Source organism: Podarcis gaigeae (genome assembly GCF_964106915.1).
Source record: "Podarcis gaigeae genome assembly, chromosome: 4".
NCBI classification, from domain to species: Eukaryota; Metazoa; Chordata; class Lepidosauria; order Squamata; family Lacertidae; genus Podarcis; species Podarcis gaigeae.
Genome location: NC_139677.1, coordinates 75316894 through 75343959, shown reverse-complemented (window position 1 = coordinate 75343959; position 27066 = coordinate 75316894). Strand labels below are relative to the sequence as shown.

The following is a 27066-nucleotide window of genomic DNA, read 5'->3' as shown; positions in this document are numbered from 1 at the left end:
GGGGAAGGGGAGGAAAGGACTTCGCTTCCCAGCATCCCTCGGAGCAAACGGGGGGGGAGCTGGCTTCGGGGAAGGAAGGAAGAAAGGAAGGCGTCTGCCTCTAGCTTCGCCAATGGCGGTTATGAGACACAGACCTGAGTTGTACCGCTGGCGGCGCTTCAGCCAGTCGGCGTCTCGGCAGAAGGTAGGGATGAGAGTTGTTGTGCCTCCTGCCTCCGCCGACCCAGGCAGCTGTTCCAGCGTGAAGTTATAGTTGGATGGGAAAAAGGCAGAGAGGAGTTCTTCTCGCTCTCGCCTGGTCTCCGTTTATTGCATTTATATCCCACCTTTTCCTCCGAAGAGCTCAAGGTGGTGAACATGGTTCCTCCCCCCACTCGTCATGCAATCTTTCCCACAACAACCCTGTGGGGTAGAATCGTAGGCTGCAGGTGGGCAGTGTAGCAACCAGCTGTGCCTTCTTCCAGGATCGAAACAATTGTCTACAGTGGTACCTTGGGTTAAGTACTTAATTTGTTTCGGAGATCCGTTCTTAACCTGAAACTGTTCTTAACCTGAAACTGTTCTTAACCTGAAGCACCACTTTAGCTAATGTGGGCTCCTGCTGCTGCCGCGCCGCCGGAGCACGATTTCTGTTCTCATCCTGAAGCAAAGTTCTTAAATCAGTTCCCAGAAGGCCTTAATCTTTGGGCAGGTCCACCAAAGGTGAAAAAAGGTACCTTCGGTCTCATTACATTTCCAGCATTTATTATTGGGCAAATGGTAAATCTTCGCAAGCTTGGCTGGGGTCATGTACCACCTGTAAATCATTTTCATAATGTTTTCTCTTAAGGCATTACAAGCCGTGAATTTAATACCTGTGGTCCACAACTGTTCCCAGTCAGCAAACATAATATCATGACCTAAGTCCTGTGCCCATCTAATCATGGCTGATTTAACTGTCTCATCAATTGTATTCCACTTCAACAGCAAGTTATACATCCTTGATAAATTCTTCGTATTGGGTTCTAGCAATTCAGTTTCTAATTTCGATTTTTCCACCTGGAATCCAATTTTCCTGTCTTGTTTAAAGACCTCCATTATTTGAAAATAATGGAGCCAATCTCGTACCTTGGACTTTATCTTCTCCAAGCTTTGTAATTTAAATTCACCACTTTCTAGTTCCAAAATCTCAGAATATTTTGGCCAATTAGTTCTCATATTAAGTTTCTTCACCTCTTTAGCCTCCATTGGTGATAGCCACCTGGGAGTTTTGTTTTCCAACAAATCCTTATACCGAATCCAAACATTATATAGTGCTTTCCTGACAATATGGTTTTTGAAACCCTTGTGCACTTTAACCTTGTCATACCAGATATATGCATGCCAACCAAACATATTGTTAAAACCTTCCAAATCCAGAATGTCTGCATTTTCAAGTAGTAGCCAGTCTTTCAACCAGCAGAAAGCTGCCGCTTCATAATACAGTCTTAAGTCCGGCAGGGCAAAACCCCCTCTTTCTTTTGCGTCAGTAGGTATCTTAAACTTTATTCTGGGCTTTTTGCCCTGCCAGACAAATTTAGATATATCTTTCTGCCACTTCTTGAAACAATTTAATTTATCCACAATTTGTAGTGTCTGAAACAAAAATAACATTCTAGGCAACACATTCATTTTAATCACTGCAATTCGGCCTAACAAGGAAAGCTTCAAGTTCGACCATATTTCTAAGTCTTTCTTTATCTCTGTCCAGCACTTATCATAATTGTCTTTAAATAAGTTCACATTTTTAGATGTCATGTTAATTCCCAGATATTTCACTCTTTTTACCATAATTAATCCAGTTTCCTCTTGGGACCTCTCTCTTTCCACATTTGTTAAATTTTTTTCCAAAACCCTAGTTTTTTGCTTATTCAGTTTAAACCCTGCAACCTGACCAAAAACTCGAATTAATTCTAAAACTCTTTTTGTACTAGTGTCTGGCTCTTGTAAGGTCAAAACTAAGTCATCTGCAAAAGCCTTCAATTTGTACTCTCTGGCTCCGACCTGAACCCCTTTCACCAGCTGGTGTCCCCCCCCCTTATCATATTTATAATGAAATTAAGAAAGTACTTAAATGTACTTTTCATAAGAAACCAGAGGCATTTCTTTTGGGTATGGTCGGCCAATTGGTGTCAAGGAGGGATAAGATCTTTTTTATGTACGCCACAACGGCAGCAAGGATCCTTCTAGCAAAGTATTGGAAGACACAAGAGTTACCCACGCTGGAAGAATGGCAGGCGAAAGTGATTGACTTTATGGGATTGGCAGAAATGACCGGCAGAATCCGTGACCAAGAGAAAGAGACTGTGGAGGAAGACTGGAAGAAGTTTAAAGTATATCTTAAAAATTGCTATAAAATTGAGGAGTGTTAAAGTGTTAAGGGAAAGGAAGATGTATAATTACAGCTATATATATCTTTTGATTCAAAGTGTAATTGAAAGGAGAATAAGTTAAACTATAATTGGCTAAAAGGGTTGCTGAAAAATTCTGAAATTAGGATGCAAAAAGGGGAAGGTACGGGGAAGTCCGAGAAAAGAGGCTTATGAAAATGAGGTTAAGAAAGCAAAAATGTATGTATGTATGTGTGTATGTTTGTTGTTGTTTGTATTGTTTGGTGGTGTTTCGTTGTTAAAATTGGAAAATTAATAAAAATTATTTTAAAAAAAATGAAGCAAAGTTCTTAACCCGAGGTACTATTTCTGGGTTAGCGGAGTCTGTAACCTGAAGCGTATGTAACCTGAGGTACCACTGTATTTGTATGCCACTTTTGTATGGTGAACCTTGCTCAAAGCTGCTCACAGCATCCACAATACTTAGAATCACAGAATTGTATAGTTGGAAGGGATTCCCCCCCCCCCCCCAATGAGGCTCATCTAGTCCAACTCTCCTTCTTTGCAGGAATCTCAACTGGAGCATCCATGACAGATGGCCATCTAACCAACCAACCTCTGCTTAGAAACCTCCCACCACCTTCTGAGGGAGTTCAGATTGTTTAGGCTAAGAAGCTTCGTGGCTGAGTCACCCAGGTCCCACTCTGACTCTACACTAATGGTGAAGCTGAGTGGTGGGGGAGCTGTGATAGACAAAACAAAGTATTTATTCATGCAACACATAATTAAGCAATGAAACTGGTTGATGCTAGCTGTGTCAGCCACCCCCCCACCCCCGTTTGGACTGCTTTCACAAATTAATGCAGGTTAAGGCTATCAGTTACTACTAGTCAATGCTGCCACCAGTATCTGAGGCACAGTGCCTCTGAATACTAGTCACTAGGGAGTAAGTCTCAGAGTTCAGTAGAGCTTACTTACTCTTTAGGTGTGCTTAGGATGATTTCAACCTTAACGTATCTAGGGGCTTGCAAAGACAGAGGTCTTTTAGTTTTACTTTAATATTAATAGCTAGCTCAGTGCTAAACTATTGTAATGTTTCTCCCCCAGACAAAACTTGATCCTGACAATGTGGAGCACTGGATTAAGGTAAGGGAGAAGAAAGTGATGCATAACCTTCCTATTTACATGAGAGTAATGCCTATTGTACTCAGTGGGATTAATTTCTGAATAATCATCCTGGATAAAATTAGACCAGTACTTTCTTAGTGTCAAGGTATGGCATGTTTTGGAGTTAGTGGCTTCTCTTTGTATTTGGATCCATTTAATATACTGACTAATGAGCTGCTACACAAGCAGGTCTGAGCTGGTATCAGTAGCCTTAACTGTGTAAACTGTGAGTGAAATCTCTGCATTTCACTGTGCAAATTTTTTTCTATGAGATTGTGACCCTTATATGACGTAAGACAATGGGTCTTCCTACCCCAGTATTGTCTATTCTGATTGGAATAGCTACCTAAGGTGCCATGGAAAGAAACTTTGGACCTTACACATCTAAAGTGCCCTCTATTCCCTCCCTCCCTGACTAATGTTTAATTTCAGTTAGGTAGCCGTGTTGGTCTGACACAGTCGAAATAAAAATAAAAAAATTGTCCAGTAGCACCTTATAGACCAACTAAGTTAGTTCTGGTATAAGCTTTCGTGTGCATGAACACTTCCTGATACATATGTCTGTCATTCTCTTTCTTAGCGAGTGGAACAGGCATCTGAGTTTGCTGTTTCTGAGACGTTTTCCTTAAAAAAGACATCTTATTCTCGAGGACTTCATGGCCCTGTGCTAGATTTGGAAACGACAGAGCAGCTGCAAGATCATGATGAGGCATATGTGGAAGGTATTGCCTAAATGTGATGCTGGTCCAGATTAATATATCTATATTTTTAGCTACATTGCAGAAGACTTGCATTAGGTACAGTGAGGAGAAAAAGTATTTGATCCCCAGCTAAATTTGCCCATTTGCTCTCTGACAAAGAAATGACCAGTCCATAATTTTAATGGTAGGTTTATTGTAGTTGTGAGAGACAGAATAACAACAGGATAACCCCCAAGGGAGCCATGAACTCAAAAAGCTTGAAAACCTCTGCTTTAATGCAAATGATGTAAAGTAACAAATTAAAAATTAGAATCTGATTAGTATAATTTTTATTACTGAATGTTATACCCTCCATAAAATATCCAATGTAAACAACACCAACAGTAAAATAGAATACAAATCTAAGGCCAACTTAACTAAGAAGAGAGTATTAAAAGATATACAAAAACATGTGTTCAGGCTTGAAGTGTAAAGCTGCTTTTCTTTTAGAATTTTAGCTCTAGTTGCCACTTCTTATCCAATTAACATCCATTGCTGCTTTCATCAATGTAGCCCAAGAGCTCCTTAATGATTGGTTGAATTCAAAACTGAAGTCGGAACTTGCAGATGATCAAGAAGATTCTGCTGAAAATCCATTGGCTCATTCTCGTCCTCCCCAGGAGTCCCCCACTGGCTTTCAGAAGTATGAAAAATTTGATGGTGAGAACTTGCCTCAATTTTAAACTTGGATCTAGAGAATGTATAATGATAATATTGAGTACCATTTAATGGGAAATTGTCAAAATGAATAGAACTTCCTTGCACTTATGTCTACGTTTATAGTTCAAGTACCAAGGAAGTCATGCAAAGTTTGTAGTGTTGTTTGGCTCTACATTAGTACGTTCTGCTCTGATATTAAAATGGCTCAGTTCATGACATGAAGCAAATGTAACATTCAGATGGAGCTGTATTAATCAATTAATATTGATCAAGTCGTTTGGGTCTTCACTGATATCAAGCTTAAACAAGTGATAATAAATACCAAATATCTTATTTTGCATACTTGTAAAAGCATTATATGCCTTGTTGCTAACCAGGGTACCTGAATTTTAACACAAGCAGGAAATGAAAGAATGGTATGCTTAAAAATGTTTGGTGCTATTTCTGGATTGTTTTGCTTGGTATTTTAGATTTTTATGGTTATCTGGAAGATGAGATGGAAAATACAACAGTACAAGATATTCTGCAGGATCTACTGCAGAGTGAAGTTGTTGACAGTGGTATATTGGGAAACCTTAGAACTGAAGAACTTAAGGAGAAAAGGAAGCCCAAAGACCCACGAATTACCATGGAATTAAGGCATAAACAGGTATTTGGAGAAGACAGCCTTAAGGCACCTACTATTGTAAGGTACAGTTGTAAAAAATAGTGTAGTGTTTCTTAAATGGTTTTGTTAAGTAAACTGTTTCCTGAGCCATGTATACTGCTGTAGTACAATTGAAGTTACTGGTGAATTGTTCTCCAAGAATAGTGTTGATGTTTTTGTCTGTTTCCATGCATTTTAGAATACTACATCAGAGGCCAATTCCAGCATAACAATGTATCCAGGGCTTCTATTTACATTTGCCAGTTATAGAAGCAATGATTGCATGGAGATATCCGAGCACTTCACTTGTGTCATCCACATAGTTATCATCCTTGATGGCAGTCAAGTGTTGGGGAGCATACATTAGTGGGATTCTAGTTATATTTCTCGATGGATTTCCTGAACCTTGGTGTATTCTGGAAGGATTTAATGGAGAAACACAGTAGTCATGGCAAAGGTGTAGCTGCCCTGAAAGCAACACATCTACAACCATTTGTATACCATAGTCCTGTAGTTTAAAACAACAAAATATGATCTTGGTCTTGATTTTGTTTCTCAGGTAAAAGAAAATCGGCTGAGGAGACAGAAGGAGCAAGAGCTTCTGAAACAAGAGAAGGCCCTGAAAAAATTGGCAATGTCAGAGGCCCAGAGGCAACTCCAAGAGGAAAACAAGAAGAAGGTTCTGAAAGCCAGGAGAGAAGAAGAGGAAATTCAGAAACAGATGGTGAAGCTACGGAAAGAGTTGGTAGAAAGAAGGCATCTCATGGAAGAAGCCAGGAAAATGTAAGTTGAGGAAAACAAGAATTTGGCATTCAAATGCATTTTAGGTACCAGAGCACAGTCTGATAATGTGTAACGGAGCAAACTTGCGGAAGTAAGTCTAAGTCTGAACATAATCTGGATGGGAGATTCTTGGGAATCCCATGCATAAAACTTAAGAGTTCTGAGGGAGAAAGAAGGCACGATATATAAGCCATACATTTTAATAACTCATTCCTAAGTTATGTGAAGCTTCATCAGCTCCTGGAAACCATGAATTTTCTTCAGATTTGTAGACCTGGAAAGCTGATTTTCCTCCCTTTCTGAGCTTGCAAAATTGGCCTAATATCATGTGTGCCCTTTTATTTTTACTTATACTGTACAAATTAAATTAAAGGAAACTGTCCATTTGTGGTATCATGCAGCTCTCATAAGTACTCGGAAATAAGTCCCACTATGCTCAATAGGACTTAGTCGCATAGTACTGCAACTGAAACATTTTGGCATTTCTACAGCAGAGAGCAAACACTATTAGGTCCCCCCAAAAGGCCACTTGAATCTTTTCATGTGCTGTTATAAGATGATTATCGCTCTTGGTGATTGGTTTGGTTATATGAACGTTGGCTAGGGCAAAATATTCCAAATGCACACCAATTTGCTGCCTCAAACATGCAAAATTCAAATCCCTGTAGATGGAGGGTCCTTTATATTTGGTCACCTTAACTGCTCCTTTGAACTGCAGGTGCTTCTGCAGTGGTAGGTGGCTCAAGAAGACCATTCTTTGATATTTGCTTCTTTAGGTAACCATGGAATCCTTGGGAAGAATTCATTGTAGTGCTATGGCATTTGTTCCATCAGCACAAGCTTTTTAGCTTGCCAGATGGAATGATGCTCCCCCTCTGTGCTGTTCTGGAGGTTCTCCTGAACCCCACCAAAGTCAGGGCATACAGGGAGAGGGGGGTGCAGGAATCCCTGTTGAGCCAGTGGACTTACTTGAGTGGGCTTCTGCTACTGGGACTCATTAGTTGAATCCGTGCCTTAGTTTTTCTACATCATCTTTTTGAATGTCTACCCCTGACTAATGGCATTATGTATTGTGAACTTCTGGCTGCCTTTAAGCCACAAGAACCTTATATTGCTATGGTTCCTATCGCTAAGTGGCATGTACAATACTGATTTTATGCAGTATACTTTTCACTGAGACAAATCTCCTTTTATACTTACATAAAACTTTCCTAACTGCAGGTAGCAGAACTATATTCCTTTGAGACCTGCAACTAATACAGACATAGGATAGAGAGAAAAATGTAGCAATCACCTAATGAATCTTGATAAATGGGCTCACAAACAGAGTTGGGTAACAGAAAAGTAATAATATGAGAACTGGCTGAAGGTCATGAGATGACTATCACAGTCCTCTTATGCTCTACTATTTGCCTCTGGCCTCTCACGGATTGCTTTATTTTCAGGGAAAGAAAGAGGCACGATTTAAAAAAAATTAAGAGGCTGGTAGAAGTCGGCATGCCTCCTGTGCCAGTCCATCTGGATTGTGAGATAGAAGGACAAAGGAAAGAGAAACAAACCAGGATGCAGGAGCTGCTGAGCAAAATTGACATTGCAAATCAGAAGGTGAGAGCATTCATTATCTTTTTTCAGCGCTTTGAGCCAGATGTGTCTCAGCGATAGTCATGGGTCAGCTCTCTGTAAACCGAGAAACCAGCTCCCCGTGTCAGGCTGACCTAGATCAACTGAAGATTAAGATCCCAATATATATATTTTTACAAGATGTGAGGAGAGCGAGACTATTGATCATAGTGAGCAGTTGAGTGGCAGGAGCTGAGATTTGCCGTGAAAACTACCCAGCCGTTTAGTTTATACCTGGAAATAGAACACAGTGTCACATTGGCTGTGTGCACAGATGGTTTTGAATCTCCTTTACACCTTCATTGCCCCTTTCATGCAGGAAGACTGAGTGAACCTTTCTTGCGGCTGCTACTGCACTGTTGAGGTTTGGTGTTGAAAATGGCAGTGCATGGTTATATCATTTGTTTGTGCACTTAAAGAGAAGGCTAGAACAGTAAATAGGGGAGAATGCATAACAACAGACCAAAGCTGCAAACTTAAACTCACTTATTAGGGAGTAAATCTCATTGAAATATAGTAAGACTTCCTTCTTAATACAAATGCATAGGATTGTACTATAAATTGCTATTTGGGAATAATACTTGTTCTGCTTTGACTTTCTTGAACATGATACTGAGCCTTTCCAAAAAATGTCCACGGTAGCTAATGTTGTGTTTTAGATTGTAATAAAGAAGAAAATAGCAAATAAATTATTGAGCCAAGCAGCCAGCCCCTAAAGCATTATTTAAATAATAATAATAATTTAAATGCAGTTAAATGCAATTTCCTATAGAACAGTATAAGTGATATGTGGAATTGTGATGGTACTTGAGAAAAACACATGTAATAGTACTGGAAGTTGAAGAGGTAGTAGATTTGTTCTAAAAAAATTCTAAAGTTCTTTCAATTTGGGGTTTTTTTAATAAGGGAAAAGTCATAACAAGTGAATTTGGGAGAGAAAATAAGAATCCATTGATTCTGTAACACAGAGAGGTATTCTAGAAAAGGTAAAAGGTAAAGTCAGTTCTGAAGGCAAAGTGTGAAAAGAGAAGTTTGTTTTCCTGTTAATCAACCTTCTATTGTCAGCAAAACTCTGAAGACTAAAAAGATAAAGAAAATAGGAGATGATAGGATCAGAACAGTAGATGTGATGGAACATTATTACTTCATTTGTCATTAACCTCCCATGAAGTACCTCAAAGCAATTTTTGCAATGCAATTGAAACATATAAAAAAATTGTATGATCTAGTTGAGATTCCTGCATTTCAAAGGAGCAGACTAGATGAGCCTCTGGGTCCCTTCTAGCTCTGCAATTCTCTGATTCTATAAAAACGATTTCAAATCCAGTACTGATACCAACTATGATAAAGATCTCCACTTAGAAGGTTTGTTGAAAGAGGAAAGCTATCAATATAGTTACTTGATTTCGTAACCATCCCCAATGCAGTGCCTACGGAAGTATTTCTCTGCCTGGTACAAGCTTATTCTGGATCTCAGGATTAAGATGGGGAAAGCAAGGGCCCTTGCTGACTGGAAGTGCCAGCTGAAGACCTTGCGAGCCTGGAGAGATTACACATGGTCTCAGAAGTTGGAGCAGGAGACTAAAAAACTGGAGAACCAGCTTCGCAATCAGAACAGGTAGCGGCATTTAACATTTCACCTCCCCCCCTCCCCAGGATGTTGATAGTATGAGGAAAATATCTGCTGCTGTTTTAGAGACCAGTTCCAGCCATATACAGTGATACCTCGGGTTAAGTGCTTAATTTGTTCCGGAGGTCCGTTCTTAACCTGAAACTGTTCTTAACCTGAAGCACCACTTTAGCTAATGGGGCCTCCCGCTGCTGCCGTGCTGCTGGAGCACGATTTCTGTTCTCCTCCTGAAGCAAAGTTCTTAACCCGAAGCACAATTTCTGAAGCGTATGTAACCTGAGGTACTACTGTACATTTTTGTGCCTGAACCAAAATGGTAAAATAATGATCTCTTTAAAAACAAAACAACCAACAAGAGGATGAATGTTGGAGACAGTGAAATGGTATGCTTTTAGGCTCTTCTGCTCCTCGCTGATTCATGAAAAGATTGGCTCAATCAGGATCTATAACTTATTTTATAGCACCACCATTGCGTGTGGCATTAACATTTGAAATACGACAGGGGTGTGGAACTGGATCTGGCCAATTCCAGAAGTGGCTAACTCTCCATGGCCCCTTTGACAGGGGGGTGGGGCTACCCACTTGTCAGTCACATCAGCTGATTGAAACTTCAAGGTGGTTCTTCCTTCCTGGTTCTTCCTTCGCAGTTACTGCTTGAACTGCAAAGGAGTAGACGTCCTTTGAACCCATGGCTTGAATTCAAAAAGAATCCAAGTCTTGGCTGCAAAGGAAGAACCAGGAGCTCACCACTGTGTGCTCCTGAGCCTTCCTTTTGAGTTTGGCACCACAGTTTTTACCTGTCTTATACCTGATGACATCATGCAGCGTTGGGTGATGGACGAGGTTGTGTAGTTTGAGACAAACCATGCTGCAGGCCAAATGGGGAGACCTGACTTTCCTAGGGAAAAACAAAAGAGGAGGGAGAGAGAGGTGGGCGCAGGGAAATATGGAGTGGTACTCAACTAAATTGTAGTAAGAGTCAGTGAAATTAATGAGCATGACTAAGTTAAGTCCATTAATGTCAGTAGGTCTCTGAGTAAAACATAGTTGCAGTGTTTGATATCTGCTTAAAAATAAAGGCCTTGCTTTCCTGTTGCTCGCTCCTTTAACAAGCCCAAAAGGACTTCTGATATATATTATTCAGTTCTAATTTTCCCTGTTCTTCTTAGGCCTTCTGACATGAACATGATCTCAAAGTCTTGATAAGTCAAATCTATAATGGATGAAATTATTGTTCCATTGATTGTCTCAGAAACTAAATTAGGAATCCATTAACTTAACAAGAGCTAGGCAAAGTGCATCTGATCTGGGCAAAGTGCATCTGCTGCTGGTCATTATGAAGAAAAACTTTGTCGGGTTGCATACTTTACATCTGCCACCTTTGGCCTAATGCCTTAACTGGGGAATATGCTGCTGATACAGCTCTTATTAGCAGCAGCCTCTGATTGTAACAGATTGCAAAACAATAAGCAGGAAAATATATTAAGTAGTTAGTAAGAAGTAATTGTATTTAAATAAAACAACCACACCAACCAATAATATTCTTCTTTCTTTGGCAATCACTTGTAGCCGAGTAAGATTGTCTTCTATTAGCACGGTTTTAAAAGTGAGTCCATAAGTGACTGGGGAGGCCAATTCTGGATTCACACATTCTTCCACAGTGGGGACATAGGTTTCCAGGCGGGTGTAGATCATGCTAAGGGTTTGCCAAGCATGTCTTCCTCTTAGTGTGTTTCTCCCTTTCGTCCCGAGTTCAAGTGTCTTCAAATCCCATGACACCTTTGGCAAAGGCTGTTCTCCAATCGGAGCGCTAGCAAGACATTGTTTCCCAGTCGTTGGTGTTTATACTGCATTTTATAATATAAGCCTATATTGGCTAACATGCCTTTTTACAGCAGTAGTAATCCAATCAATCTATACTAAAATTCTAAAATAGAGTGGGGTAGACACACATCCTCCTGATCTGAGGAAATTGCAATTGATTTTAATGAACATTTATTTTTAGGGGGAAACAGTTGGCTATAGAGTTTAATCGGAAGAGCATTTTGCGCCATTATTTTGCCGAATGGCATTGCTGGAGCCGAACGGAGGTGGAAAAGAGAGAACTACAATTGAAAAAAGAGGATACAAGGAGGAAAATGGCAAAGCTATTAGAGGAAGTGGCACTGGGGAAACTTGCTACAGACGTCTCCCAGGATGCCAAGAGAACTCATGAGTCAAAAGAAGCTTGGGATCAACCCTTGAGTCCTACACAGGTGAACTGATTTTGCATTGTGCTTTTTCTCTCACAAACACATACCTCATCATCATCACTCCCATAGTGTGGAACCTTCTTCCTATGGAACTAATGCACACTTCCTATGGTGCAGAATTTCTGGTGTACCTTCAGAACTCAGATGTTCCAGTCTGCCTTTCGTTAGTAGTGCTTTATGCTGTTGATTCTCAAGATCCTGCTTCCCTACGGTACTGAATTTTTATGGTTTGATGCTTCAAATGTATCTCAGTGTATTTTATCTTGCTGTTGTACGCTACCATGGGAGGGCTGTGCCCTAAAATGGAATGGCTAATTTGTGTCCCTCCAGATGTAACCATTAGCCATGCTGAGTGGGGTTGTTGAGATTTGGAGGGCAACAAGTTAGCCACCCTTTCTCCAAATGGGGGCCTATAAGTACTTCAAATAAATATGAAATAGAGATTGGCAGCTGACTAAACTGGGCCACATCTGGATTCCTGTGTCACATCATTTGGCTCCCCAGTTGCCAATCATGTATGCAAAAGAGGAATATGAATAACCTCATCTGTGACAAGGAGACTCCATTTCAAGCGGTTTGGTGGATGGTACACAAAGCCTTGGCCTGTCACACCTAACTCCCTTCTCAAAGTGACTTTGGCAGAACTACATTCACTGATCAAGAAATGGAGCAGCTGTAAATAAGGTGATTCCTTCAGGTTTTCCTATAGCCAATTCTAAACAAAACAAAAAACCAAAACAAAAAACCAGGGTGGCATTCTTGCATTCAAATAAATATAGGGACTCTCTTTTCAGAGTTGCAGGGACACTAGAGGGAAGGATTGTGTGAGCTCTGGACCTCTATCCAGTTTGACTTCCTGTAGAATCCTGGGGGCCAAGTCACAAACAAGCAGCCTGAGGCAAACACAAAGTCTCCAGAGCAGTTTTACGAACACAGGAAAATTACACTTGCCCCCTTTCTTATGAAAGTAAATAGATTCTCCGGTATGCATACCTAGTAGGCTCAGTAAATAGTTAATAACAATAGTTACAAAATGCAGAACTCACAAGTAGGCCAGAGGTGTGTTAGCAAGATTCTTCTCCTGCATCCTCTTTCACCCCCACCCGAAAAACAACAACTAGGAACAGATTGCAGGTAAAGACAAACTTGGTATAATATCAAAGGGAGTTGTGTCTGGTGCACTAGGAGGACTTGTGTGTTGTGTATTCCTCAAAGAGCATTTATTGGAAGTTCTCAAAACAACCATGGAGCGAATAAACACACATGCTTTCTGCCATTGCTGACTATTCTTTAGGGTCCCAGTCTTCCATCTTTTAGGTTTTCAATAATTTTCCTGTCTTTGTAGGCAAATGACTGTGGGAAACTTGGTTTTCTAAACACCATGAAGGAATAATATTTCTCTAGGAGATGACAGGCTATGGAATCAGCTGCTATGGAAGTAGTTGCAGCTTCATATAACATATAACAAACGTTTGTTCAATGAGAACTGAGACCTTAATTTTTATAATTAACGTAGGCTTTATCTTCCCTTTCCAGGTGGCTACAATACCCTGTTCACAGGATGATCCCAGAATGGCAAATGTAGAAAGAGCAAACTCTTGCTCTCCAGAGACAAGTCAAAAACGTGATCTTCATTCTCCAAAGCAGCCAAAATGGGCATGGCAAGTCACTCTGAAGCATGCTGCTTTGAATGCTCAAGATCGAGCAGTGTTTGGTAACCAAGCAAGAGGTTCCTTGCAGCATCTTGAACCACCAAAACAAAAAATGTCCTCTGTCTTAAGGGGTCCCCTGGAGCACCGCCATGCCTTCCAGCAGCAGCTGATTGAAGAGCAGAAACGACAGCTCAAAGAGCAGCAAGAACTAATCCTTAGACTTCAGGAAAATGAGAGGCTAAAGAAGGCCAAGGAGGAAGCTGAACAAGCCACGGCAGTTACCAAGGCACTTAACAACCAGGCCCCAAAAACTCGGGAAGGAAAGCAGTTGAGAGAGAGCAGGAATACAGAGTCTTTAAGGTACAGAGCTAAGAGTACAAAGATCCAATTATGTGATGGCTACACAATGTCCTGTTAGGACAGTGGGCTTTGAGACAATACCATGATGTTTCTAAACATCTCTGATAGCTCACTAGGGAGTGAAATGGCCAAATATGATGCAGGTTGATCCTTCTCTCTTCCTCTGTTATTATTTGAGTAGTGTTAATTGATTCCTTCCCCTAATAATAGCTTTAATATAGGATTATAATGCTGTAAATAGCAGACTCCTTTGAAAGATCTCTGCGTACTTTACAAATTATGAAGAGGCATACATTAGCAAAGCCCACGTTTATTGCTCTTTTGCATTACAGAGTGAGATGGGAGAGTGTCTCCCCATTTAAGACTACTTATCGTTCTTTCTTGTTCTACGTAGTGTGCTGGTTCACAAATAACACTAAGACAAGTTACTGTTTAGCATGAACACTGGTTTCCAGAGAGGAGATTGTGGCTGCTTTACTCCTCTTCATCTCCTGCTTCTTTGCTATGAGCCAAGCTATAGTTTGGCTTAAGATGTCACCTGAACCCTGGCCTTATGGTTTGCCTCACTCTAGAAAAATCACAAGCTGTAACCAAAGCTTGTTCTTAGGTTTGTTGCCCATGAAATGATGCCACTGCTGTACAAAGGCAGGATAAATAGGGTATTGAGTCCTGTCATTCAGCCCATTGATCCATTGGGTGATACTCAGCTAAGTTTTAGTCAGAGTAGGGTCATTTAAATTGGTCATGTCCATTCATTTTTCACTTTCTTTCAGATTAGAAAATTACCAGCCAGCTATCCAAAGCAAGAGGAGCCTGAAAGTGCTGTCCACACCACACCCCTTACTCAAAGGTATATTCTTGATGTAGATTCTCCTTCTGCACTTATTGGAGCCTTTTCCTTGGATACTTAGAGGAAACTGTAGTAAAAGATGAGACCTGTAGTTATGGAGAAAATACCACCATTTAAACACCACCATTTCAGGGGTCACAGGGCCCTACATACTTGATCATAACTTAACACAGCCCAGCACTTGTTTGAACCCAGACATGGTGACTCGCAAGGGTCATATTCACATGATCAGATTTAGTTCTGTGCACATGCATACTGTTCCTTCAGTCCTCACTGTGGAGAAGCAGAACTTAGAAAACACAGTTAACCAATTGTTATGTGCACTTGGGAACTTTGGTTCCAAAGAAGTCAGAATATGAAACCATATTTGAAGTTGGCTTACAAGTCCTGGCTTGTTCAGAAGCCATTAACTGTAGCTCCCAGTATGCATGTAATGGGAAGCAAGGGTTAACTGTAACTTCCTGGAGCTTGTGCACAGCTGTTGAACTATGCTTGCAGATTGTTCAACACACATATGGAACACGTTTACTGGAGGCATTTTGCTTTCAACATATGACACTTGGCTTTGAGCAACATATGACACATGGTTTTGAACCCTCAGCTTCGGGGACTGAGTGTTTTTATTCATTTACTACTATTTTTTACAATTACTCATTCTGAAAGTGGTTCACATCAGTAAAAAGAAAAGTGGGGGGAGACAGGCTCTGCCCATTGGACGTGGAAACTAAAAACAAGGTATACAAGGAGTAGGAAAGGGAAAATGTAGAAGAGGGAGACAAATTCTTCAAAGCCAGAGGAACATGGTGAGCTACAGCCATTTATTTTTGCTTAATAAATAAATTTAAATACATAATACATAGTGAACTTTGTCATACAACATATAAATTATAGAAATATATAGAGGAGGGTTATAAACCACTTCTTACTATTCCTTCTGTTTTTAAAATAAAAATATTTGTTAGATTTATTTTGTTGGGAACTTCTTAAAACTTAACAGCTAATTTTACAGGTTGCCACTGATGACAAATTAGAGCTAGATGAAACAACATGGCAGTTCTTACTTTCTTTCCTTTGATATTACCAGGTCAAGTCAGACACAATTTTGTAAATGGAACTCTGCGTTCTTTATGTCACTGTGCTTCACTTGCTCTAATTGTTGTACTCCTTATTGTGCAATTCTTTAGCCATGGAGGAGAGAGCAATTCAGCGTGCAGAAAGGAGAAGGGAACTGGAAGAAGCAAAGAAAAAACGAGAAGAGGAGAAGTTGGTAAGTAAAGTTGAATGCTGGCTTAAACCAAGAGTGCAACATCAATACAGGTTGGTTGGTTGGTTGGTTGGTTGGTTGGTTTTTTAATCAACATGCTGCTAAATCAAAAGGCCAAGTCCAATTTGTTATTTAAAAATGAAAATCAAGTGAATTTAAAGCACACAAGGACTGAAATTGATACGCTCCATAGCAATATAAGAACTGACCTGCTGGGTCTGACAAAAGTCCACCTAGTTTATTTAGTTCTATATTCTGTCTCCAAAAGTGATCAACCAGATGCCTCTGAGAAACAGGGTAGTGATCACTCTGTCCTCTTCTTTGTCCCTAACACCTTAGAAATATCCAATCTCTGAACATCTAGTTGTTGTGGCTAACAAATGTTGAGACTGATGTCCAGCCATTATTCTGAGAAACTGAAGCATGCACCAGTCTGATCCTCAAGATACAGGAATTTATCATACATAATTTATCTTGTCCTGTTCCTGTGTGTATCATAACTTAATAGCCTTGGGGCACTGACTGTATATAGCAAAGTGAGCAATCCATGGCCCTCAAGGCTTTCCACAGGGCCCACATGATGGTGACGAGTTCTTTACACTTACAACAGAGCCCCTCAATATCAAATATTGTTCTGGGGAGGCTTTTGATGGGTTGGGGTGCCGTTGTGAATGAAAAGGAAGGCACACAAGGAAAGTTATCCCCATATGCTTTCCCCCCATGCAGCCTCTTCCTGCTGGGATGGGGAGGAGTCTGCCCTTCCTGGGAGAGTTGGGGATAGGTGAGATCTAAATAAGATATATTTAGATTACTTTATTCTCCTCAGACCAGCATGTGAGACTTGAGGGTTGTATGTCCCCATTTGCCTAGGCAGGGATCATGTGACTTAATATATCATCTTTCCTCCTCCTAGTTTCCCTCATCTCTGCCTTCCCCCAAGCAGATTTGTGTAGCCCCTCTCTCTCCTACTTCTGCCTTGTACTTCATTTGTTTCCCTCAGCGTTCCCTTTTTAAGCTGTGTGGCTTGCTTAATAAAATAAAAAAATTCCTTACCTCCCCCCACCCCCACTCCTCTCAACTTCATTCTTTCTGCTGCTGTGGTGCCTGCAAGTGGAGTGGGGGCAGGGGGGGAGCCTCTCATTTTGAGAGAACTGCTTCAAGCTGAATTGCTGCTAAGAACTCTTCCAACAAAGCCTCTGCTCAGCATTCCAGCACTTAAATGCTGCCTGCCACAAAGCTGCCTCCTGTGGCTCCTCTGTACCAAGAGCGATTCTTCAGGTAGACTTAGCGACTTCCTGCCATGAGTTGTAGAGCCGCTCTTCACAACTGGAAGGAAAGTCACTCAACAGACAAAAGAGGCAAGTTCTGCTGCTCCCCGCCTTAGCTGTTGTCCCACCACCTAGGAGGGTATAAAACATCCAATTCTCCTACCACGTGAAAACACAATTTTCCACTCATGGAGCAGAGGCCACTTAAATGGCATGGATTGCTATGTCAGCTATTTACCAGAGGTCCTCAAATGGCCCAGTGTTCAGTGATTTCTGTTTCTGTTGTTCAGTCAAAGCCAGCCAGTTGTAATAGCACAGGTTTCCAACATCTCTGCAGAAGCCTCTCCTTTTTCCAAAATAAATTATTTGGGGCTTTTATTTGTTGCTGGCTATTATTTCAGTGGAATAAAATTCAGAAACTATCTTAGGCACAAAAGGTGCTCTAGGCAATTGTCCTTTTTCTGTACCACAGAAGGAAGACTAGAAAAAGACTGAAAAGGCTGCTAAGTGTCCTCACTCAAGAGGTTCAGCTTCTTCTCAAGGCTCCAGACCCAGGAAGCAGAACTCTCCCTGGCAACAGGGTCTACTTATGCTCCCTCCCTCCCACTGCTGGCCTAGGGTTCAGCGCGAGATCACCCCATACTTGCTTTGCAGGCCTTAATTTCTTCTGCCTCTAAAGAGCAGCTCCTCTCTTTGGGGTCACTCCTTTATGACCCAGCATGGTTCAGTCTAGTCGCTCAAAACTCAAGCACCATTTTAGACTCTGGTTAATTGTGTCAGGTGATTGGCTGGCATAGTGAGATGCATAGCTGTCAACAGTTCCCTTTTTAAAAGGGAAGTTCCCTTATTCCATATAGGATTCCTCGCAAGAAAAGGGAAAAGTTGACAGCTATGGTGAGATGTCCAGCGCAAGGCCTCCTCTCATTTTCTCGTTCCACTGGGAACAGATTGCACTTAGTCGTGTGGGTGTTTCTTGATGTTCTTATTAATTTTCTGTCCATACTTCTTACTTGGATCTTACTTAATGGCACCTTTCTCACAGATGGAGAAGCTGGAGGGGAAACCAGAGGGAAGATGACATATTAAAGCTTCAAGTCACATGGTCCCTGCCTGGGTGGATGGGCACAGCCCATCAAGCGGGTGTGTCATTATGCCAGCCCAGAAGGGCCCATTCATGGTAAGTGAACTAGTGCTCCATTCTATCTATTTTTAGGCCCGGATGCAAGCCGAGGAAGAAGAACGTCAGAGGCAAGAAGCAGCAGAGAAGGAGGCTCAGTTGCAGAAGAGGCAAGAGGAGCGAAGACTGCAGAAAGTGGTGAGCAGAATATTGCGCTTGCTTCTCCCAGTTCCAGCACTTGATGGCTATTTTGTGCCACTTTGGAATAAGTGGGAGAAGGCAGCCTGTAAATGCAAAGGACTGTTCAGAGGTGGGGGGGGGGGGGGAATGCCATTTTATAAACAGTCCTCTTGCAGAGCTGTACTATCGATCACTGTTTGAAGTGATAACCATGACCTCCTGTAGAAGGGCTAGCATTGTGTTGTTGGTGGTGGTATAACCTTGCTTCAAGGATGCCAGGCAGTAGGTTAGGGCTCAAGCAGTGCAAGCTCCAGGTTTTTGGAGAGGCCTTGTGAAAGATACCTCTCTGAGTGGGCCCTTCACCATTTCCCATTCATTTACCCTTTTCCTCTGGGCCCAATCCACACCATTGCCCAGGAGGAGGAGAGGACAAGGCAAGTGGAGGTGGATTCTGCTGCTGCTTCTTCATGATTTTGTTCCTGTACTTGTGCTTTGAGAGGGCAAGGAAACCATGAGGAAGAGGGGAAAGCTGCAGAATCAGGGCCTTCAAGGGTGCGAATGGTCCGCCTGCTGGAGTTTGGGCTTTGACAAGTGTCAAATAATGCCAACCCCCGACACCAGCTAAGAGTTCAAGCGCGGATTAGGGCGTGAGCCCAGTCTCACAAAAAAAGATGAAAAACTGGTGGAAAATGGTTTCCATCCCTGCATAAAAATATGCAATAATTGCACCTGCTGTGGTGAGAATTGCTGTTCACTGGTAACTTACAGGGAAGTGCTCTTAGTATTGGGAAAGGATTATAATGGGGATGATTTCTGGGGCAGCATCAATTGAGCACTTTAATGGTTCTATGCTGTGTGCCCAGCAAAAGGATTGTGTCTGGAAAAGCCTCCTAACAGCAACTCCATTATTACACTAATAATTAGTTGCAAGCCCAAATTAAAAGTAGTGGACGTTTTTTACAAGGTATTCTTACTCCAGGAATTGATCTCTTATGTATCCTTAATTGCAGAAAGAATTGGAAAAACAAAGGAGGCTGGAGCGGGAGCAGCAGCTCTTATCAAAAGCGAAGAAACATTATGATAGGTTCCTGCTGAAGAAGCAGGGGCTGGAGCCCTGGAAAAGACTAATACAGCAAACTCAGAAAAATATGGTGGTAAGCACTGGAGTAAAAGTGGGCGTCTAGAAAGGAAGGTTGGCTCCATGTCTTGATGTTTAATCTTCAGCCAGCCTTCTGCCTGCCATCCAAGAGTCAAAATTTGCGCCATCAAGCCATCAAGTTTCTGAAGCAGTTCTAGTTTAGTTTGACTTAGCAACAGCTCAGCCCGGTACCTCTTCTGACTTTGTCAGGCACCTTGTTATTGTTAGATTTATACCCACTGTTCACCAGAACAGGGCAGGTTGCAGCAATATAAAATACAGCATTAAAAACAGTTTAAAACAAATTGTGGTCACAACTAAAGTGGGTCCTAGGTGTGCAGGTGGTGGGAAATCATCCAGCACCAGTGGATTTCAATTGAGAGAGGTAAGGAACAGCTGGGGTGGAGCTTTAAAGGGAAGGAGGAGACTGCAGGAAGAGATGCATAAAAATAATGTTATAGGTGACTTTCCTCATAGCATGTGCACCGGTTAACAGGAGATGGTTTCTCACATAAATTTATCAAGCAGAATCTGTAAAATCGCAGGTTTTTTGTTTCAAGCTAGCTTTTATCACTTGCATGTGGAATGATGTCGATCCAGTATTACATTTTAATGTCTTAAGTAGGTATTTTGCTTACTGCTTTATTAGGATTTGGTTTTAATGCTGTTTGTGCTGAGCTCTTCGGGGTTTACAACACAATTCTAATCACGTCTTTGTAGGAATAAGTCCTATTGAATTCAGTAGGGTTTACTCTCAAGTAGATGAGATGATCAAAGGTCATTGAGTCCAAGCCCCACTGCTTGTGCAGGAAATCCACTTCTGTTGCAGTTAATAATTAAATAATGGCCATATGCATTCACACATGGTCAGGAGGATCCGTGAATCTGATCCAGATCATGTTGTAAGTATTACTCATGTTATAAGCACTCGTGCTATACTCATACTGATGAACTACAAGGTAAAAGTGAAAGGAAGGAGAGGATCAGTTGCTTGCTCTGGAAAAGTTATAGTGGAACAGAAAAGCATGAGTGGAAATAATACAAATGTAGGTTACAGATGGTGGAGACTTCTAACAGTAAGCCAGAGTAACATTGCAGCAGAGCTGTAGCCCCTCGGTAATCATTGGAGTAACTGGTTCTCTCTCTTTCCCTCGGTCTTTGCGCTCAGGTGGCACAAAGGCATCATTGCTTTAGATTGCAAAGGAAGTGTCTGCTTGCCTGGCTTCATCATATGCAAGAGATCCTTGCTGGGAAAGTAGCTCAGGCTGAGGGACTTTATTCCCGTCTGCTGCTCAGAAGGTCCTTCAGGAACTGGAAAATGGTGAGCAAGAGAAAATGTTACTTACTATGGAAATGTTATAAACTATGGACTTTGCTATTAGCTTTAAAAGAGGATTCATGAAGAATGAGGCTTATTGATGTCTGCTGGTAATGCTGGTTATATGTTTCCTCGAGGATCAGAGGCAAGCTACTAGGAAACCAGTTACTAGGGAACAAAAGTGGGATAAGGTGATTATCGTCCTCATCTCCTGCTTGTGAGCTTTCCAAAGGCATCTGGTTCACCACTGTGGGAAATGGGATGCTGGACTTGAAAGACCAAGTCTCTTTACCTGCTCTCATTTCTCTGTGCTTGTATTGTACCTGGGAGTTGCATTAGAACAAAACTACGTGGCTCTCCTACTCATAATGTGCAGGTCTCAGTTTGGAGCCACAGTTTTTGCCTCTCCTACACACTTGTCAGGGAAAAGGACTGTACCCTTTAAAAAAAAATGGAAACTGAGATCCTCACAACACTGAATTGTACATTCAATAGTGCCTGCATGAAATAGTGGGAAACAGGGAGCCCAGACCATGAACAAAACATTTTGCTATTGTTATCCTTGAAACATTAGTTTCATTTCTTATTTTCCTGTACACAAACCACTCAAAACTTTTGTCTCAGCCTTCTGTTTTTTTGCTTTTCCTTCCCATCTGTGTTGCTGTGTGCCTGTATAAAACATATCAATACTGAAATCTATTTCCCCTTCCTTTCCTTGTGTTTGTTGTATAGTACAAGGATTACGTATCTACTTTGGAAGAGAGTGCAAAAAAGCTCCATGAAACTTCACTTAAGAAGAAGGTCCTCTGGGCTTGGTTTGATGTACTCAATGAGGAAAAGAGTATTTTCTGGAGAAAACAGAAGACTGCAGATCAGTATAGTGACAGGTGACTATATAAATAGACTATAAGTTTCACTTGAGCTGCATTTATTCCAATTGCTATTTGCCCTTTTCCCTTCATATATTGTCATCATTTTGTTTGTTGCAACAATTGCAAAGCGGTTCTTGATTCTCATATTTTGTAGTTGCAGCGTTTAGAGATCGTGAGAGCCCCAGAAACTAGTGGTGTCCAGAGATTGAGTCCACCAGGCCTGGACACTTTCTCTGTTATTTCACCTTCTTTGAAAATGGGTGCACTGAATCTCTCTTCATTAAATAAATAAATTGCAACAAAAATTAATAATAATAATTTGTAGTAGTAGTAAATTATTATTACCTGAGAGTAAGACTCTCATAAATTTGTCTACACAATGAATGCACCCTCCAAAAAAAGATGAACACTCACAGTGAGGCTGCCATCAATGCTCTCATTAGTATGCTACTTAATTGTACAAAAGGGGAAAATGTGATTGATTCTTACCAGTCAGGGACCTGAAAGGAGAGAGAACAAAGCAAAGACCAAAATATGCGAGTGCAGCTAGCAAAGAACTAGACTCTTGAGTTCGCTTGGTTTTTGTTTGTTTTTTAATACTTAAATGGAAAATTTAGAGCCAGAGCAAAAGGCAAGAGACTGAGAAAGCAGCAAATTCATAGGAGAAATAAATGCAATGATTTGCTGGAAAATGTTAACAAAGTAAAGTTGCGGAGTGGGTTGGGCAAAAGATGGTCAATAGGGGAGATGGAGCATTGGAGGAGGGAGGAAAGCAGCTTTCCTCCTCTGGTTCCCCAGTAACGTTATTGGGGTATTGCTCAATACTACTTGCTTCTCAGTCTACATTTCCTACAAACACAACTAATATTCCTACTGTGCAATCCTACACGCAAGTGGATATAGGATTGCTCTTCATTGTCACCAGCCCCAGGGCTGATGACAATAACATAAAAGTAACCGATTAATGGAATTGAGTGATTGATGTTTTAAAATTAAAAACATTTAATTTTCTATGGAAGTCCTACATAGATTGAGTGTTTCCCTAAACAAAAAGTTAGTATCTAAAACATGTTGAAGACTTTTCAATAAAACTGACAAGAGATGTGTGCTTACTGTTACAAGGTGTAGTTCCACCCTTTGAAAAGGGAGGAGCATGGCTAGTATCATTAACTTATTGTAAACTATGTAGTTTACGTGACAATCCTCTACAGCGATGATGTTCCAGCCAAGTTGTGCTGCATTGGCATTATCCCCAGTTCTCAATTAGTTCTGCTCTGTGCACAGGCAGCTGTTCCACTTGCTGGCACAGATCCCCACAGGAGTAAGGTGGTGAAGGGAGGGAGGTTTGCTTCTCTGTTGGCGAACAACTTGATGGCTTTGGAGTCCTGATGAATAACTATTGTACCAAGGCACTTACCTGTCCATTTAAAAACAAAACAAAACACTCTTCAGCCTTTCCTCCCAACAGAACAGGAAGATAATGGAATTTCTTTCCCCAGCACTCAGTTTCTATGGAAAAAATAGCTCTGATAATATTCTCAGTACACTTATACAAAAGCATTTAGTAAGTGTTGTAGGGCCTGGAGGAGGAAAATAGCTGCACCGGTATTAAACCATTAATACCCTTCTTTCTAGCATTTGTATATACTCCTATGGTATGCTTCCATATATGTGTGTATGCATAGCACACTAAAGACAGAAAGGGATTTCACTTGCTTTTCAGAACAGTAGCTATACTGGCCTATACAGTAGTTATATATTGTACAAAAAAAAATCATTTGTGTATTTCCCTTGAGAGTAACCCCATCAAACCCAGTGCAGCTTCTTTCTGAGTAAACCTGCATAGGATTGGAAATTCTGATCTGAAGTAGCCACTGTGAAAATTGAAGCAGGGCGGTGTTTATTGTTTCTGATTTCAGTCATCACCAGCTCTGGCTCTAGCTACTCCAGGTATGTGGCCTGTGAGGGAATGAGGCCTTGAAAAAGGCCTGCAATACCTTCTCTCTGCCCACTCTCTTGGGGTGAACAGCAAAGGCCCTATTCCTGGGCCCATATTCTACCAGAATAATCCATGGGATGTATCAAACTAAGACAACCCATTAGTGCAAGGACTTCTGCTTGTATAACAAACCTTTCCTTCCCTGCACTCTCTCCCAAATTTGCTTCAGAAAGTTGGGGGAATCCCAAGAACAGATTTGGGGGGCATGCAGGGAGAAGTTCTGTTGTGCAAGAAGCCCTTGTGCAAATGGGGCGATGAGTGGAAGTTTACCAAAATGTTTTAAACTGGTTATATTCTTGATTTTTGTAAATAATGTGAGACTAAATTGTCAAAAAGGAGAGGAATTGGTTCCATACAATGTGTGTTTCCTTGAATGTATGCATGTCTCTCTTTAATTATGTTACCTTGGGGTTTTTTTTCTCCCTCACAATTTTTTTTATATAGGAGGATAATGCAGACTGTATTCAGGGCCTGGAGGCAATTCCCATCTTTGATGAAAGAGGAAAGGGAGAAAGAAGAGAGAATAAAACAGCTAAGGAAGAGAGTGGCTGAAATTCTGCCAGACTTCCGAACATGACATTTCAGGCCAGAAGACAGAGGGGAAAACGGAGTTCACACACACCATTCTCTGGTTGACAGAGAATCTGCAGACATTCTAGCAAACAGACTTCTCTGTCCAGTGTGATAGAATCTATTTGGGGAGGTTCCACCTAACAAGCCCCATCCATGAAAGCCCTGCGCAAGGATCTCTGTTTGCATCACAGGGCTTTCCCTCCTTCAGTGTCCCTCCTGAGATTAGCTTCAGGGGTTAGGAGAACAGAGGGGGAATCATTCCGCCTGGCAAGCTGCAATGCTTATGGAGACTCTGAATTCCATCCTTATTCCCCAAGAGGAATTGTTCTATTGAACTCCTGATAAAATATCAAAGTGTAGCAGTCAAAGCTGATATAGGCCAGCACTACTGTTTTTCTAACTAAATCCTTTTCCCATCTTTGCCTGCTTCCCTATGGTAAGCACCTATATGTGAACATACAGTATCAACTCCATTTGCTGACACACAAGCTACTTTGCCCTTGCAACTCCTTCTGTTCCTAGGCACATTTGAGGCTCTCTGTATGCTGTATTTTCACTTCAGCTTGTAGAATTTGAATGTCAAAACATTCTAAGTCCAATAACTTACCTCCCATGATGTCATGTGGAATCTTAATTAACATTCTGTCAGCTCAGCCAAGCAAGTCTTCAGACTTCATAGCACAGCACCACACATTAAAAAAACCCTATAGTATATTGTATAAATAAACCAGTCGTAGTTAAATCTTAACCGACAAGTAGGGGCAACCCTTGTAGTAGTATACCACTTGAGGTGATATTTGAATTGTAGTGCTAAGGTACTGATTTGTTACAAAAGCAAAACAAAAAACACACACTCAGAATAATTACAAACTAGCCAGTTTGTTCTCAATTTGTGTGTCCTTTTTTGCACACAAATTGTGACTGTAGAGGTGGTTAAAAGAATAAAAAGCAAAAGAGAAATCAACTCAATCTTGGGTTTGTTACCTCAATTTCTACAAGAGTAACCCAAAGGAATCTGTTAATGTTCTCTCCCACTCTCCAAAATTTGTAAGTAAACAGACTGAAGAAGATACACATCTGTTTGATTTTGCTTTATTACCAGCTTAGCTACCTTCAGTTGATTCAGAAGGTCCTTCAAGCCATTCATAAGGTTTAAAGTACATAATAGTTTTGGTTTACTACAGTCTTGGACTAAAGATACACCTCTTTGCCTCCGACATGTACCGTATATTGTTCAGGACCCACCCCAATTCCTGTGATTATTTGTATTAACTGTTTTTAATTCTGAATTTTAAATCATTGTAACCTGCCAGGGGGCCAGCTAGTGAAGGGCACATAATAAATTTGATGGTATTTTGTTTTTCCAGAGAATAGTATTTTTTTTATAACTCTGGGTACAATCACTCAACACTTATTTTTTAAAACAAAAATTTATTTAACTGTGGTAACGACTGATCTCAAATGCAGGGCACATAATAAAATATCTCACAATTTCCCAAATACCTGGGGTTGGAGGAAAATTAAGAGAGAAGCAATTCAGATATTCTCCACACTGCCATCAAACTGATAAAACATGAGCTGCAGCAAGGTTTTTAAATAGAATTCAAGTTCTATACAGTAGAGCTTGGCAGAGTAATAAAGGCTTCCAGGAAGAGAAATGTCACTTAAAATATGATAGAAAAACATTTGTAATTGCACCATCCTGCCCCGCAGAGGCTAAATACATTCAAGATCAAGATTAAAAGTCATGTAACACATGATTAAGACACTGGACAGTAGGCAGTTATTACTTGCTCTAGAGAAAATGCTCTCGTAGCAAATTATTTTAAGACACTTGAAAGCAATCTACTTTGAAAGAAAAAAGCACCATTAAAAACAAGGAGAGGCTGAAATATCATTGGCCTGTTGGGAAGAATCAATTTTTACTTAGCCATTTTAAAGAGATGAAGGAAATATCTAGATCTCTTGCTCCAGTCACTTGACACCTTTACAAAAAAAATGTATTCTGAAAAGTATAAATGCATCAGGTTTATTCCTAACATGGCTCACAGTAGCATTTTCATATTGCATGGGTTTGACTTTGACACCACTGCAACAGCAACGCAGGAAATCGAGTCCTTAAGAATTCACTGGTGTCTAAATGTGCAATACAGAAGAGCTTTTAAAAGGAGTTCTGTTCATATGAGCCCCCTTAACCCTCCAGTGAGGCACAGAAAGGATGAGCAAAGATTACCGTATTGGCCCGAATATAATCCACACCCGAATATAAGCTGCACCTTTAAAATTCATGGGGGAGGGAGATGAAAAAAGGAAAAAATACGTGAATATAAGCCGTTCCCTTATAATTCTGCACTCACACCCATTCCATTTTACCATATGTCTGTTTCAGCAGCGATATCATAAAAGCCAATTTTTGTAAGGTCGCGAATTTAAGCCGCACTTAAACTTTTCACAGTCAGAATTTGGGGGGAAAGTGAGGCTTATATTCAAGCCAATATGGTACATACCTTTTGCACCTCCTCCAGAGTAAATAGTGTGTCTCCAACCTTTCCATACACTTATGAAAGAAGCTATTTCTGTCCAGAAGACTAGCTTGAAACTATAGCCACACGAAGAAAAATAGCTCGGT

The 27066-nt window shown here is 40.9% G+C and overlaps 1 protein-coding gene across 1 annotated transcript; it reads left to right on the top strand.

The window, feature by feature from the left end:
* The first annotated feature begins 57 nt into the window (after nucleotides 1–57).
* CCDC191 (coiled-coil domain containing 191) lies at nucleotides 58–25288 on the top strand. The gene is made up of 17 exons (XM_083736357.1): nucleotides 58–184; nucleotides 3456–3494; nucleotides 4096–4237; nucleotides 4769–4915; nucleotides 5386–5564; nucleotides 6121–6344; nucleotides 7790–7949; nucleotides 9392–9582; nucleotides 11600–11849; nucleotides 13383–13858; nucleotides 14632–14708; nucleotides 15893–15975; nucleotides 18454–18555; nucleotides 19548–19691; nucleotides 20844–20996; nucleotides 21726–21880; nucleotides 24309–25288. Exons 1-17 carry the CDS (start codon nucleotides 113–115, stop codon nucleotides 24439–24441), a joined length of 2727 nt encoding a protein of 908 aa, XP_083592483.1. The 5' UTR covers nucleotides 58–112; the 3' UTR covers nucleotides 24442–25288.
* Nucleotides 25289–27066: the final 1778 nt, after the last annotated feature.